Source organism: Narcine bancroftii, chromosome 3, assembly GCF_036971445.1.
Source record: "Narcine bancroftii isolate sNarBan1 chromosome 3, sNarBan1.hap1, whole genome shotgun sequence".
Lineage (NCBI taxonomy): Eukaryota > Metazoa > Chordata > Chondrichthyes > Torpediniformes > Narcinidae > Narcine > Narcine bancroftii.
In genome coordinates, this window is record NC_091471.1 from 302172920 (window position 1) to 302187632 (window position 14713).

General features: G+C 37.0%; 1 protein-coding gene across 6 annotated transcripts in view; it reads right to left on the bottom strand.

Moving 5' to 3' along the window:
• Positions 1 to 745: 745 nt before the first annotated feature.
• Positions 746 to 14713, bottom strand: part of scamp4 (secretory carrier membrane protein 4) — a 40780-nt gene continuing 26812 nt past the window's right edge. For 5 of the 6 annotated variants that reach the window (XM_069928754.1, XM_069928753.1, XM_069928756.1 and 2 more), the window contains 4 exons: positions 13162 to 13318; positions 12970 to 13071; positions 12105 to 12222; positions 746 to 8710 (listed from right to left, as the gene is read on the bottom strand). In XM_069928754.1, coding sequence (XP_069784855.1) covers positions 8534 to 8710; positions 12105 to 12222; positions 12970 to 13071; positions 13162 to 13318 — 554 coding nt within the window. In that variant the 3' untranslated portion in view covers positions 746 to 8533. Of the gene's footprint in view, positions 8711 to 10449; positions 10787 to 12104; positions 12223 to 12969; positions 13072 to 13161; positions 13319 to 14713 lie in introns of those variants that run through there. The other variant, XM_069928757.1, reaches the window with a different exon arrangement.

The following is a 14713-nucleotide window of genomic DNA, read 5'->3' on the forward strand; positions in this document are numbered from 1 at the left end:
CATTATGAATATGATTTCATCCAGGAAACTTTGTCTGTACATGCTTCTCTCCAATTGCTGCAGATCATAAGACATTGCATATTTAATTCCCAGTCCCAACTCCCGACCATCCTGCAGCCATCTCATTAAGGCAACTAGATCATACCCTCCAAGGTGAAAGTGTGCATACAATTCATTCAATTTGTTATAATTATTTCTTTGCATTATTGCTTCCCCTTCCTCCCACCATTATTTTCTCTTTACTTGTCGTGCACAAGCTCTGTTTATTACCCCACTCGCTTCCCAGTTTTTTTTGGAACCATTGCCTGCTCAGGGTTCCTTCGCATTGACTAGTTTAAGATCTGTGACTGTTCTCATGGTACTTTCCTGTATCAAGATGGCTTTAAGTGGACAAGGCCTATTACAGAAGAAGACTGAGGAAGTGTTTGTGACAGATGGAACGTGGGGCCGCAAAGTTAACGTAGGGAGAGCACAGTTAGCATAGTAGTGAACACATCCCTATTATAGTGCCAGCGACCTGGGTTTGAATCTGCCGCTCTGGAAGGAGTTTGTATGTTTTCCCCGTGTCGGCGTGGGTTTCCTACAGATGCTCCAGTTTCCTCCCACCTTTCAAAACGTATAGGGGTTAATTGGGGTATTTGGGGCAGCACGGGCTCAAGGGCCAAAAGGGTTTGTTACTAAGCTGTGTGTTTAAATAAAAAAACTGTTGGACACGATCTTTCCAACTACAAACTGAATACAATGGTTTATATTAGTTAGCACAGGCAGTTTATTAGCATTGCAGTTATAATTTTCAATAAAGTATTCTTCTCACAAAGTTCCTGCCCTGTTATTATCACATTTTTAAAAATGATTAATTTCCCTTAAATTAGAATATATTTTACATTTAACATTTCATCCACAACAAACTTAAGTTTCAAAACCATGCAAAATCCATAGCAATAATCTTAAAATATATTCAAATTAATAAAGCTGTCAGTTCAGAAAAATAGTGTTTCTTTAAGAAACCCCTTTTCAGTTTCTTATTATATAATTGTACAGTTTCTGAGAGAACAAGTTTTACATAAGGCCACATTACTTCTAAGACTGACAAGCAACTAACTTGAGTTTAATAACATGAGTCAATTACCTGCAAGGCAATTGTTCACCAAGCATATTAGAAATAGAGTATTAACAAAAGAAAACACACCTTGTACATAATTCACATATTCTGAAAGTTACCTAATCAATTAATGCTGTATAAATTTTTTTGTCTGCATCATTACAAGTGCGTAATAGATAATAAATGAAGAGGAAGTTAATAGAAACATTCAGCTCAGTCCACACCAACTAGCTAGACAGTGATACTCCCTGAAAATGGGAGAAAGCTACCTGTCTGTTTAACCATTTACAGGCAATTTTCTTTGTAGTAATTAATACATTGCATCTAAACACAAAATATTTAAAAAAAAATCTTCTGACCAAATACAGTATATAGAATGTAAAATCCAAATAGTGTTTCAATCCCAACATACATCTCAGTCTAATTGTTGTAACCATAAACAATGATAACTGCAAGAATATCAAAAGGGCACTTCAGAGGAAATCTGAAATCAAATGCCCAATTTTATAGAAAGTTCTTAGTGTTAAAAACAAATGAAAGAAAGCCATTCAAATTAAAAAAAGGACTGGCATGGCCTTAAAAGGGAGCAATGAGTTAATTTTTTGAAAGAATTAAGTATTCCTTTCTTTGGTAAATAAAGGATAAACTTTCAAATGTCAATAGAAGATCATATTTAGTATTTCCATACATTGTGGATTTTCTACCAATACCCAACTCACAAGAGGAGGATTACACAAACATTTCATTGTTAAGAAACTAAAACATGGGAGGAATGTCTGATACAATGTTAAACGCATAAGTAATTACATAACACATTAAATATATCACCTTAGGTTCAACAATCTAGAAGTAGAACATTACAATCATCCATTTTCTACTTTAGTACCCTTAAAGTAGAATTTGAGCTGTAATAAATCACCAAAGACATGTTTAATTTATGTTGTACTATAGTTAAATATGAAATGTGCAAATAATATTACAAGCTTGAAGTTTTAGCTAAAGTTCTGCTGCTTCCATAGGACTGAAAAACGAACACGACTTTTCTCAATTGTGCAACACAAAGTCTGCAGACGCCGAGAACATAGTAAAAATGTAGAAATGCTGGAGGAACTCAGTAGGTCTCACAGTGTCCATAGGAGGTAAAGATACTGACATTTTGTGCCTGATCCCTTCTTTAAGGTATGAGCTTCAGGCCTGAAGCTTCGATTACATATCTTTACTTTCTATGGACCCTGCGAGACCTATTGAGTTCCTTCAGCAGTTCTACAACTTTTTTAAAAATTTCCATTTATTTTTAAATTTGTAGTTACACTGAGGGTATTTATTGTTTTCTCAGAAATTGAGTCAAGTTCATAGCTTTTCCTCGTATCTGCTCATATTTAATGACCTACTTCAAATCAATTATAATTTGAATATTCCAAATTATGTTATGACTATTCCAAACATTCCCAATGGATTTTAAATGTGAGCTCAATTGTGACAAGCAGATCTGTCATTCGAATTAACTTCTACTATTCTGCAAATGAAGGTCTTCAGGAGAAGCAGGAGTGAATTTTTTTTTAAAATATGTGCTCTTTCTTCGTATTCAATACTAAATTATTTTTCATTATATACATTTGAAAAATCACAGCAAACAAAATACGTGGAAGGTTTGTACTGAATATTCAAGAACCCAATTTAACAAGATCCTCCAGAAAAAAAAACATGATGCTTCAAAAAAGACCCCCAATTCTCACTGATAGCTGTATTTTGATTTAAAATCTGGTCACAAGCATCCTGGAATGTGAACTATCTTGTAAATACATCCCTTCACCATGAAAGGAGTGTTTGGTCCACAGCTTTTTTCACAAGCCTTTCTCCTCATCTCCAAATAGCTCAACATCATTCCTAACAAAATTCAAAATACAAAAAAACTAGTAATTCTAGCATGCAGCTCTGAATGTCCATAACATGAAAAATATAGATTTAGATGCAGTAAATGTTTAGCTATCTCCCATTATAACAAAGCTAATACCTTTTAATCTGGTAACATTGGAACTGGCCATTGCCGGACCACATAAAACGCTGGAAAAAAGAAATGGACCCTGAAGGGAACCTCCTATGTAAACATATCCAAGGTAGAACAAAGCTTAAAACAGGAAATAATACTGTGGGGCAGCTCAGTCAGCGCAACGCCTTTACAGCGCCAGCGATCAGGACTGGGGTTCGAGTCCCACCCTGTCTGTAAGGAATTTGTACTAATGGTGGCTATGGGAGCTTCCAGACTAGAGAGCGCCAGATAAGATAGGTACAACCTGTACAGCAAATTATACTTTTGTGGCGGCTCGCCCAAGCAACAGGCAAACTGGCTCACAGAGTAGCGGGCAAGTCCGCAGCAGATCTGACTGTGCGAGCTCCAGATTCAGTGCAAGCCCTCAGTCTAGCAGCTGATGTCCTGGGAGTCGCAAACATCATCGGGTTCCGAGGGAATTAAATGCGTGCGAGAGTTCTATTAAGGTCAGTTGGTTCGACTCACTTTCGACTGTGTTTCTTTCACTCACTGCATGCCTAGTGCAACTACATGTTTATAATTTTTCATGTTATTTCCACGTAGATTGTATGAGATACCCGAGCAAAAACTTTAATATTGAAAGGAATCCCATAAAACATCTACAGCAATTAAATCTAAAGAGGTATTTCTGATAACACAAGTTTCCATATGTTGTTTACTGAATTCGCAAAACAGCCTTGGGTAAATTATTCACATTGTGACTTATTATATCATATTTTATATTGTATATAGATATGTTTTTGAAGGATAGATTGTGGGAGTAGTGTAGGTCACAAACAAACACAAACACTTCACAAAATAGATCTCATTTGAAATGTAAGAACTTTGCTGAAAGTGAGTCTTGCAGGCACCGAGAACCTTTGCAAAGACAACAAGGACACTGCTTTGCTGAAGAATTAAAAAAGTAGGTGTAAATGGATTATTGTTTTGAAAGCAACAGATGAACGGACTCAGAAGTTTGGGACCAGTGCCACAATCTGTCTGGATGCAGTTTGCTGTTCTAAGAAGGTCATGCAATTTTGCAAAGGGGAGGGGGGGGATAGAAGACAGAGAGAGAGAAAACTGGTTTCTGCAGTCATGGCAATCTGGCAGCTTGTTGAAACCCCGTTTTGGTTGTGACTTTTGAGTTCAGCCGGGTGAAAACCCTTGTGGTCCATACAAGAGGAAATGGCTGGCTAGAATGTTTCATCTGAACTAAGGGAAACAAAAACGAACTCTGTGGTGACCTGCAGAAGAGGAGGTTATCATTTGGAAAACCCCTGATGGGGCAATTTTCTTCAGCAAGACACTGAAGTGGCTGATCAGAGGGAATCAGTGTGTGTCCAATGAGCAACAAATCTCTCTCTGAAACCGACAAGAACCTTCCTGAGCAGTAACCATTTAAGCACCAGAGCTTGGTGAAAATTTCTAGATGTTAAATTCTGTGCACAGTATAAGAATTCCCTGATGCCAGTGAACTTGGAGGAGTGAGATTGGACTGTGAATCAAAGAACTTTTCTGAACTTATACACATTACATACACGTGCACTTAGAATTAGAAGGGAGTTATATTTATAAAGAAAATTTAAAAGTAACTTTTGTTTAAGTAACCATTTGTCTTGGTGAATTTCTATTGCTGGTGGGTTTTGGGGTCCTCTGGGCCCGTAACATTTCAGCTTAAATACTGCTGTGACAGAGTATTTAGAGGTGGTTTGGGAGGAATTGTTAGAGAAGCTTACACAACACATTTTAAAACACAGAATATTTGCAGGACTTTTGCAGAATGCTTTTTGCAAGAAAGCAACAAAGTTGCAGAATATAGTTTGCCTGGGAGAGCATGTGATCTTTGCAGGCAGAGGAGAACAGTTTTGCTCTCAGAGAGGGAGGGTGTGAAACAGAGAGAGGAGACAGAAATCAGTTACTGAAGGACAAGCTGACAAACTTTGGAAGGCTGCCTAGTCAACGTAGAAGACTGGCGGTCTGAAAGGTGATCTGAAAGAAAGAGGATTATCTGGAGAACCCTGAAGGGTGCAAGTTTTGTCAGCAAGACTGATTGAGAAGAAATCAGTTGCAGATCTCCTGGAAAAGGAATCCCTCTAAAAGCCCTCCTGAGTGGTAACCATATGCCTGTTCAGCACCAAAGACTGGTGAACTTTGTTAATGCTCACCTCTGTGCACAGTACAAGAATTGCCTGCAACCAGTGAGATTGAATTGTGATCTTTTCTAATCTTCAATATACATTACACATACCCACGCTTAGTATTAGAGGGGGGGATTAAGTAGTTAGGTAGGTTAAGTAAGTTGATAATAAGTAAGAGTTTAATTCTGTTTTTTTGTTCAATTTTAATTAAAAACTACTTTTGTTTAAGTAACCCTGTGTTGTAGTGCATATCTATTGCTGTTGGTGTTTGGGGTGCTCTGGACTCCATAACACTGCCATTAACCAACTGTTCAAAAGCATTAATAAGCTTATAACTATCTCTTTAGATTTATACCACTGTATTAAAAGCATACAAATATATTTGTGTTGACCAAGGATTTAAATCTATTTTCTTGAACATATATGATTTAATTCAGGTATATATTTAAAGTATTTCACTTTTAAACCTTTCAAAAATAAATAAATTTGGAAAAATTATCCAGAGGTAAGTGCTTCTGTAATTTTCCAAGTTCACTGACATTAGAATGTTAGCCAGTTTGTGCTCAAAATATAGAAATTTCATTATTTTGTACTGTAAAATTCCTGCCATTAAATTGTTGAATAGTAGCCTCTTGCTCACCACACTGTTTCCAGTGTTGAAATGTATTCATTATACAGCACAGTTTCAGTTAGAAGTACCATTATAAGGCACTTCCATCCATTAGCCTTTGGCAGCTGTAACATAATGACAGTATAGGTAAGTGCACTTTGGAAAATGGACACAGCATATTTAAATAGTGTTCAAAATGCAAATGGTTGCTGCCAAGCATTTTGTCACCCTCTTAATTGTTTTCCATCTGCAAGGAAAGTAAAGCAAGTGAAATGTAACCCAAACCTTCACAATGTCAGAAGGAAGAATCCATTTAAAAAAGACACCTGAAACAGCTCAGAAATTATAACTGCTTCTTCCCACACCCCTCATATATCACCGCAGAAAGATGATTATATGGGTTAACTTAACTACCAAGAACAGCATTACTTCATTAAAATCATCCAAGTTTGCAATATACACTGCTGTCAACATCATGAAGAATCTGGTAGCAATTTGGCAATTCAGTTTGATCTTGATGGATACTAGATACCATGTACACGGATATACTTATTTTAAGCGTGATATCAGAAATAATAAAAGTGGAAAGGTTATAAAAATTATGAGCAATTTCTGAAAAGTTAGCATGTCTTTGTCAACTGTGCAATAGGACAAGCACTGAAATTTAAAATATTTTCACTGTTACATTGTCCTCCAATTGTGCAATTACATGGAATGTGAAAAGTGTAATTGTTTTGTCAATTTATTTTTAGTAAAAATCATCAAATTATACTTCAAAAGTCAGTATTAAAACAGTAAATAATATTGTATTCTGTAAGTATTTTATGTCTTCAAGAAAGAAAAATTACACACTTGGAGGTTTGGAACAGATGTCATATTTGAATAATTGGAAAAAAATTATTTCTATTTGTTAATGAAAATAGCAACTTTGAATTTCAGTAGGGGGAATGATTTAGGGAATTAGACAATACCTAGAGTAGAGTATCAACATTTTTCAGATGTACATGTATTTATTCACATATCTAGTATTTTGAAATTAGATAATGCATTGACAGTGTCTTAGAAATTTAGATTCTATTCACTAAATTCCAATACAAGACCCAAATGCACTATAGAAGGAAAACAAATTAATATGTACATTTAACAGAAATAAAGCATCTTTATAAATCTTATGTGACCAGTTAACCAGCAAGTCTTCAATGTAATGCGAGGTTCAGGAAGCTGCGTTTCAAACAGCATGCATAATACTATATACAAAAATCATAATTTTCATATTAATTGTTGGTATTTTTACATTTTTGTCAATAAAAAATTGCTTTGAGAACATGTTAGATTCAATTTAAAATCATCAATGTCTCCCACATCTATGCAAACCTAATATTTGGAATGATCATGTCAATTCTAGCAAATGATATTTGGAATGATCATGATATTAAGTTGATTCATAAAATCAATTACAAAAACGCTGGCAAAATGCCCATTGCCTCTCACACAACCACTCAAGCATAAACATAATTAGACACTTTTGTTTAACCAATGTAAACTTGAACAATTATTTTTGTCTTAATCAAGCATTCGATTTTTGTTGTGTAACTTTTTAGTTTTGATACAGACAGCAAAACTGATCTAATGGCCAATAAATTTGTTGCATTTAAAGCAGAAGAATGTGCATACTGAACAGATAATTAAATGTAATTGATAACATGAAATACATTTCTGGGAAACAGATATCGTCTTTGTTTCCACTCCAGACTGCACCAAGTGCAGGAGCAGGGAAGTCACAATGCAAATGCACAGAATGATGATGAGGCTGCATTTGCACTGTTATGCAGTTTTAGTCACCCAGCAATAGGAAGGATATCACGAAGCTGGAAGGTGGTGGGACTTTTTTTCCCTGGAGCAAATGGTTTGGGGTGGGGGCAGGGCAAGTTACCTTGTAGAGGTTTATAAAATTAGAGTAAGATAGATAAGCCATATCGTTTTTCCCCCACAGCAGGTGAGCCTAAAACTACAGGGCATAGATTTAAGGTGAGAGAGCAAAGATTTAAAAGGGATCCGAGGGACACCTTCTTCACACAGAGGGTGGTGAATATATGGAATGAGCTGCAAGGGGAAATGATAGCAGTGGGATCATTGTTATGTTGGAAAGACGGATACAAAGATAGGAGACGGTTAAAGGGATATGGGCGAAATGTCAGCAAATGGGACCGGCTTGGACTCCGAGATGGGCCGAAGGGTGTGCTTCTATGCATAAGAACGCTATGACTCTTCTGTACTCTAGTCATATTTTGCTGATGAGAAGTAACTTAATTATGATCAGATTACAAAGATAATTAACATTTGAAACTCAGAGAAAACTTTGTAAGTCATTTCAATTTGATGTGCTTTTAAAGTCTGGGTCAATGGCAGATAACACTGTCCAGAAATCTCAATCCTAAAACCAGTAAAGCAAAGCAATTTACACAAGAAAGACTTTCTGATGTTAATGTTCATGAATTTTAGGCCTTTGCAGTGCAAAATGGTCCAATGAAAGATGTTTCAACATTTTCAATATGTAGCATTATACAAGGCATTTACAAAGAAGAACATTAATTTGCAATTTTAATGCTAAATTGCATCATAAAAAGTAAATGTGTTTCAAAATTAACATCCTAGGACCACTCATTTTCACCAGGGTATCTTGGCACTGTGGGATACTGTGGTAAGGTATTACCAGTAACTGTTTGAAATGCTAATTGATTAGGTGGGGGATTTTGCCATGTTCCTGCACTCCATTCTTCTTGGGCCTTTTGGAAACTTCCACCACCACCCCGGTAGATTTTGTGCACCTAATAGAACAAGTTATAGTAATAAAATTAAACACTTTAAAATCTATTTGATATTCATCTTTTTTTCCCCCTAATTTACAATGTCTGAAAAAATTTGGAAAATCTCCAAGTACTTAAGCAACAAATGTCATCTCAAAAGGTCAAATATTCATTTTGTTAAACACACTCTATAATGATGGGTGACAAAATATAAATGAATCAGGGTATTAAGATGTGAAATGCACTTCAGTCATTCCAAAGAATTATAGCGTACTGTATTTTATACTGGGTCAACTCCCCAATTCACTACTTTCATTGGGCATTTAACAAATTTAAAAACAACATCACCTTCACTCTGAAGAGACACAGGAAAATTTCTTTTTTAATAGGGTAGCAATGAGGAGTGAAATTTGGTCAGGACAAAAAGCAATGATAACAATTTGTATTTACATGGGCTCTTCTCCAGTCACTTCATTGGAGTATAAACATAAGACAGTGTTAAGAAGTGATCAAATGCTTCCTCAAAGAGGCACGCCTTAGGCAGAGAGAACTGACACATATATAGGTCAAGGTACAACAACAAGAAGTAATTAATAATTAAGGATAGAGTTTTGAGTGAAAAGTTTTGGATAAAATCAAGTTTTAATGAATAGACGACAAGTGGTCTTCTAGGTGGACAATGTATCTTTAAATCAGGAGCCAACAAAAAACCTTGAAGCACTTCATCAGACAGGGCAGCCAGATGATTATCATTACAGTGAAAAGGAAGGAACAAGAGTGAAGTGCCAGCTCATGAAGAAGACTAAGGCTGTGTAGTTAACCAGGAACCATGGCTTTTATTAGCAGAAACCAGTGGTACAATAATTAACGATAATGGGTGCACACACAGTTATACCCAAGGGGAGTGTCTTTAGTGGTAGACATAATACACGTCCAATGTCAGACTAAGCATAGCTTAGTGTCTAAATCTAGACACACAGCACAGTAACCAGCCACTTCGGCCCATGAGCCCGTGCTACCCAATTTACCTGCATCCCTGGTATGTTTTGAAGGGTAGGAGGAACTGACAGCACGACACAGATTCACCACAAAGAGAAAGTAAGGCAGAATGAGGAGGAAAAAATGGGAAGAAAGATGGGGAAACTAGGGAGTAAGAGAGGAGGGAGTGAATGGTGTTGTAGAGTCTCAATAAAGGGCCTTGATCCACTGGGTCCCTCTAGCTTCTCTTTGTTCACTCAATATTCACAAACATCAGGTTTACAAGCTGAGAAACTACTAACATGAACATTCCTTACTGGTTAGTTTCAAGTTCCAATTAAAGCAGGTCTTATATTTTTTCCCAAAAAGATTTATAATGCAGCTTTCACCAGTCCGTTTTTCATGGTGCATCATAGAGCCCTTGATGGAAGCGTGAGTGAACAACAGAAAACTAGCTTTTCAAAACTGACAAACAATTTGTGACTCTTCCTACTTTGCAAGATTACCTGGTAATTAATGTAACCTTATGAAAATGATTATGAAAAAAACCTCAAAATATCACGTGAGACATTCAGCTTTATGCGACTATGCAAGGGTAAAATTTACCACTATACTGAGCTTCCAGCAATAACTTCCTATTTGGCACCAGCCCTAAATCAAATATCTTCTGTTACATTGGTATTTGGCAATAGATTCTGGAGCCGAGGAGAAAATTAAAAGAACATCACGTTCCTCCACCCCCGCAAGGTCAGGCCTCCTGTGTAAAATAAAAAGGACCACCACTTTGTCAGTACATGACATTGGCAGGATCCCAGATTGAAATTGATACATTCACAACTATAAAATTAGTCAAATATTAAGTGGCCTTCAAAAGTGTGTGTGTGTCTCTATATACATCTATATCTCTACATCAGTGGTTTTCAAACTTTTTCTTTCCATTCACATACTACCTTAAGTTATCTCTATGCCGAATACAGCAAAGGTACATGGAAATGAATAAATGTATTCCATTGGAGAAAAAAAAACATATAATTAAAAAAATAAAGTCACATTGTTTGAACAAATTTGGGAACCATACATGGAACATAACAGAGAGAGCTTGCCTCGGACCTCCATCCCCTAAAATGATAAGAAGACAAAATGACTTGATTCAGTGTGTAACAAATAGATCACGCATTTTTCTTATTTTTCTTTGTGTGAAGATATTGTTTAACAGTTTTATTGTATTGTATATGTAGAATATTTATGGGTTTTGGAGGGAAAGGGGGAAAAAAGGGAGAAAATGCCACTGTGTATATTTAATGAGAAACATTGCATATTTTGGTTGATATGGTTCACAGTGTGAAAAATAAAAAAATATTTTAAAAAAGTTATCTCTATGCCATAGATGCTCGGTGATAGTGGTATGTGACTGGAGAGAAAAAGTTTGAAAACTACTGCTCTACACACATAAACAAATCGAGTTTCAATAAAGGGACCTGACCCACCGAATCCCTCTAGCTTCTTTTTGTTCACTCAATATTCATAATCATCAGGATTATAAACTCTGAAACTAGTGATCAGAACATTCCTTACTGGTGAGTTTCAAGAGTTCCAATCAAAGCAGCTTATATTTAAAAAATAGATTTATATTGCAGCGTTCACTTCTCCACTTTTCCTGGTGCATCATAGAGCCCCCCTTTGAGAGTGTGAGTGAACAACAGAGAACTACGAGGCTTTTCAAAACTGACAAACAATTCAAGCAACTCTTCCTATTTAAATAGCATAGAAGAGATAACAAGTACATAAAGAATAAATTAGAACGCTAGATCACCCTTTTCTTCTTACTGATGCTGCATTACCTGCTGACTTTCTCCAGCACATTTAAAAAAATTTAAATCTAGACACACAGCACAGTAACCGGCCACTTCAGCCCATGAGCCCGTGCTACCCAATTTACCTGCACCCCTGGTATGTTTTGAAGGGTAGGAGGAACTGGAGCCCCCGGGGAAAATCCATGCAGACACGGGGAGAACGTACAAACTCCTAACAGACTGTGCGGGATTCTAAGCCCAGCCCTGATCGCTGGTGCTATAAAGGGGTTGCGCTAACCGCTACGCCAACCGTGCCACCCCTTTTGTATATTGCAGATTACTGAAAATGGTTTCCACAAAGTCTTAAACTCAGCAAGTGATTCTTTTTTTTTTGCTGATTATTTTATTTATATTTTCAAATCAATATGAAAGCATGAAATTCATCAATTACATAAAAGAAACATAAACTTATTCTGCAAGTGATTCTTGAAAAAAGAACCTGAACAACAGAATTCAGTTTTCACTTTGGATGAATTCTAGTCTACTTGAAGTGGAATTCTTGATGAATGAACGTTGCATTTTTCCCCCTGAATAAACAAGTAATACAAAGAAAATTTTTCAAAAAGCAGAGGCCATATACTCACACGGAAAATTACAAGGGCACTCAGGAAAGCAACTGCTGTGAACATAATTGCAGGAAAAAGCATGACCACTCCAGCACCAACGTTAACGGAGAAGAACGCAATGGCAGCTATCCATCCACTGAAACAAAGGAGTACATCAACATTCATTATAACTCTTACTCCTGCTAGAAAAACTTGTCTTAACATTCCTAACACTGTCAAAACAGGAAATCAGAGAAAAAGGAAAATAAAATTTCAACAATTGAAATAAAAAATCTTTATGTCTATCATGTCCCCTAAAAGTCCCAAATTACCCCACAGTTAAGCATATTTAAAACATTTGAAGTAGGCAAAAACTCAGTTACATCTGAAGTTTGACAGATACTAATTTAAATATGCAGTTCACTTGAATGAATTGCTTATTGTCATATGTCCCAATGTACCGTCAAAAGCTTTGTTTTGTGCGCTATCCAGGCAAGTCAACTCAGAGCAGAGTGTGTAACAATGAACAAATAAAAATTCTGGGAGTCAAATAGTGCAAAATAACAATGAAGGGTACAAAAGTACTTGATAGATACTTTGCTAATTAGTTTGTACTGGTCTTATTGGTTATTTCTTTAAAGAGATGAGCATAAAATATCACATTTAGCCATATTATTATCAAGTATAATAATTTGCTTTCCAACCAAATGGAAGATTTAAATGCATTTTTCTCTTTAGGGTGTATTGTTATGTGATTTTGCCATCTGGTGGCAGGTAGGAAGTATGACATAAACAATGTGTAATGGCTTTTTAGTCCATCAGTTCAAGTTGAAAAAGCAGAAACTAAAATGCTTAACAAGTGCAAGACGATTTTTATTGTTGTTCCCTCTGTTGTTGTACTCACCAGGCCCCCCAGCCTTTGAACCCGATTGCTTGTAAAGTCACCAACACAATATGAGCAGCAAAAATGAAGAAAAACGCCATGAAGTTGAAGGAGCTGTCAGATCTGTTGGTAGAAAAATACAAATATAAATTAGATGAAATAGGTACATTAAATGATGAGAATTTTAAAAAAAATCTTCATTCAAATATTTACCTAAACGCTTTATAAATCGGACGCAGCCAGCAGACGTACGAACTGGGACTGAAAAGAATAAGCCAGAGTATGGCGAGGCCAAAGTTGATGGCACCACCTCCTGCTATCAGCCATGCTAAGCAACCTATCAAATTCACTGCCAGGGTAATGCTGTAAACTAAACACAAAGAAAAGTTTTGTTTGGATTGTACTATTGATCAATAAATATAATGGACTTTCTGTGCAATCAAACTCATTTAATGGAAACAGAGGATATTAGTATCAAAATGACATTTGGTATATGTGTAGCTATTGCTGAAGGGAAAACAGGACCATATTACATTCATTTGCTGTTCGGATATGCGACTTGAGTGCAAAACACTGTGTTCCCACTTGTGCTTACTCAATGCACACCAACTCAGTGGATTCTTAACCGACTAATGTACATTTTGTGTGAGCCACATGGTGTTCTTTTTTTTAAAAGTTGTGCCCACCTGTTTACCTAACCAGTTTGTGAGCTGGTGATAACAAATATTTGAAAACACCTGGAATTATATGGGTGTCCACATATTAAATAATAATTGTATTAGCTGTACATTAATCAGCCATTGGTTCCATCCCATTTGGTATTGCAAGATAAATTTTAATGCACAGGCAATTAGAGATTTAATAATTAATGTATTTTTTTTAGGCTCAAGTAGCCAATGTGATTATTACAAAATTAATTTTTTTTTAGCAAAATTGTTTCATTTTTTTTTTCAGTGGGTTGACTATTCCAGCAGACCACTTTAGCGCCCTCAGGACAGGATTATGAGTAAAGCAGAAATGAACACTTTCACAGCCACATGGAGGACTGCAAATACAAATGCTAAGAGGCTCAAAAATTGTTAAACTCCAACACCAAGGTAGTTGAAGTATATGATGTTGAATGACAAATGGAGCTTTATTTCCCCAACCCTGCTTGCTACAAGGTATGCTGGGCTTGATTTCCATCAATTATTTTATAGAGTCCTTTTTCTACAATTTCTACAGAAGGTGAAAAAATAAATGTTTTTCAGGCTGACTTCCAGGCCAAACATTTTGGCAGTTTCCACAAAACAGGACGTCAAGCGCTGAATAGCTGGCTCATAATGGGCAACTAAAGCGGCATCGTCTGCAAAGAGTAGTTCACGGACAAGTTGCTCTTGTGTCTTGGTGTGAGCTTGCAGGCGTCTCAGATTGAAGAGACTGCCATCCGTGCGGTACCAGATGCAAAAGTGAAGGGGAGGTGGTGGCCCCGGCCTCAGTCAAGTGAGGCAGGCGGAGGCCCCGGTCCGGACAGAAGCGAGGGGGAGGCGGCGGCCCCGGCCTCAGTCGAGTGAGGCAGGCGGAGGCCCCAGTCCGGGAAGAAAAGGAGGTGGCGGCCCCGGTCCGGGCACAGGGAAAGCAGTGGCGTCCCCGGCCCCTGTCCGGGCAGTATGGTCCGACCTAGGAGGGGAGGCAGGCCCCTCCAGCCCAGGTAAGAAACCTGCATAGGAGAAGGCCACTCCGATATAAAACCTTCGACCCAAGGACCTCGCTGTTAACTTATATA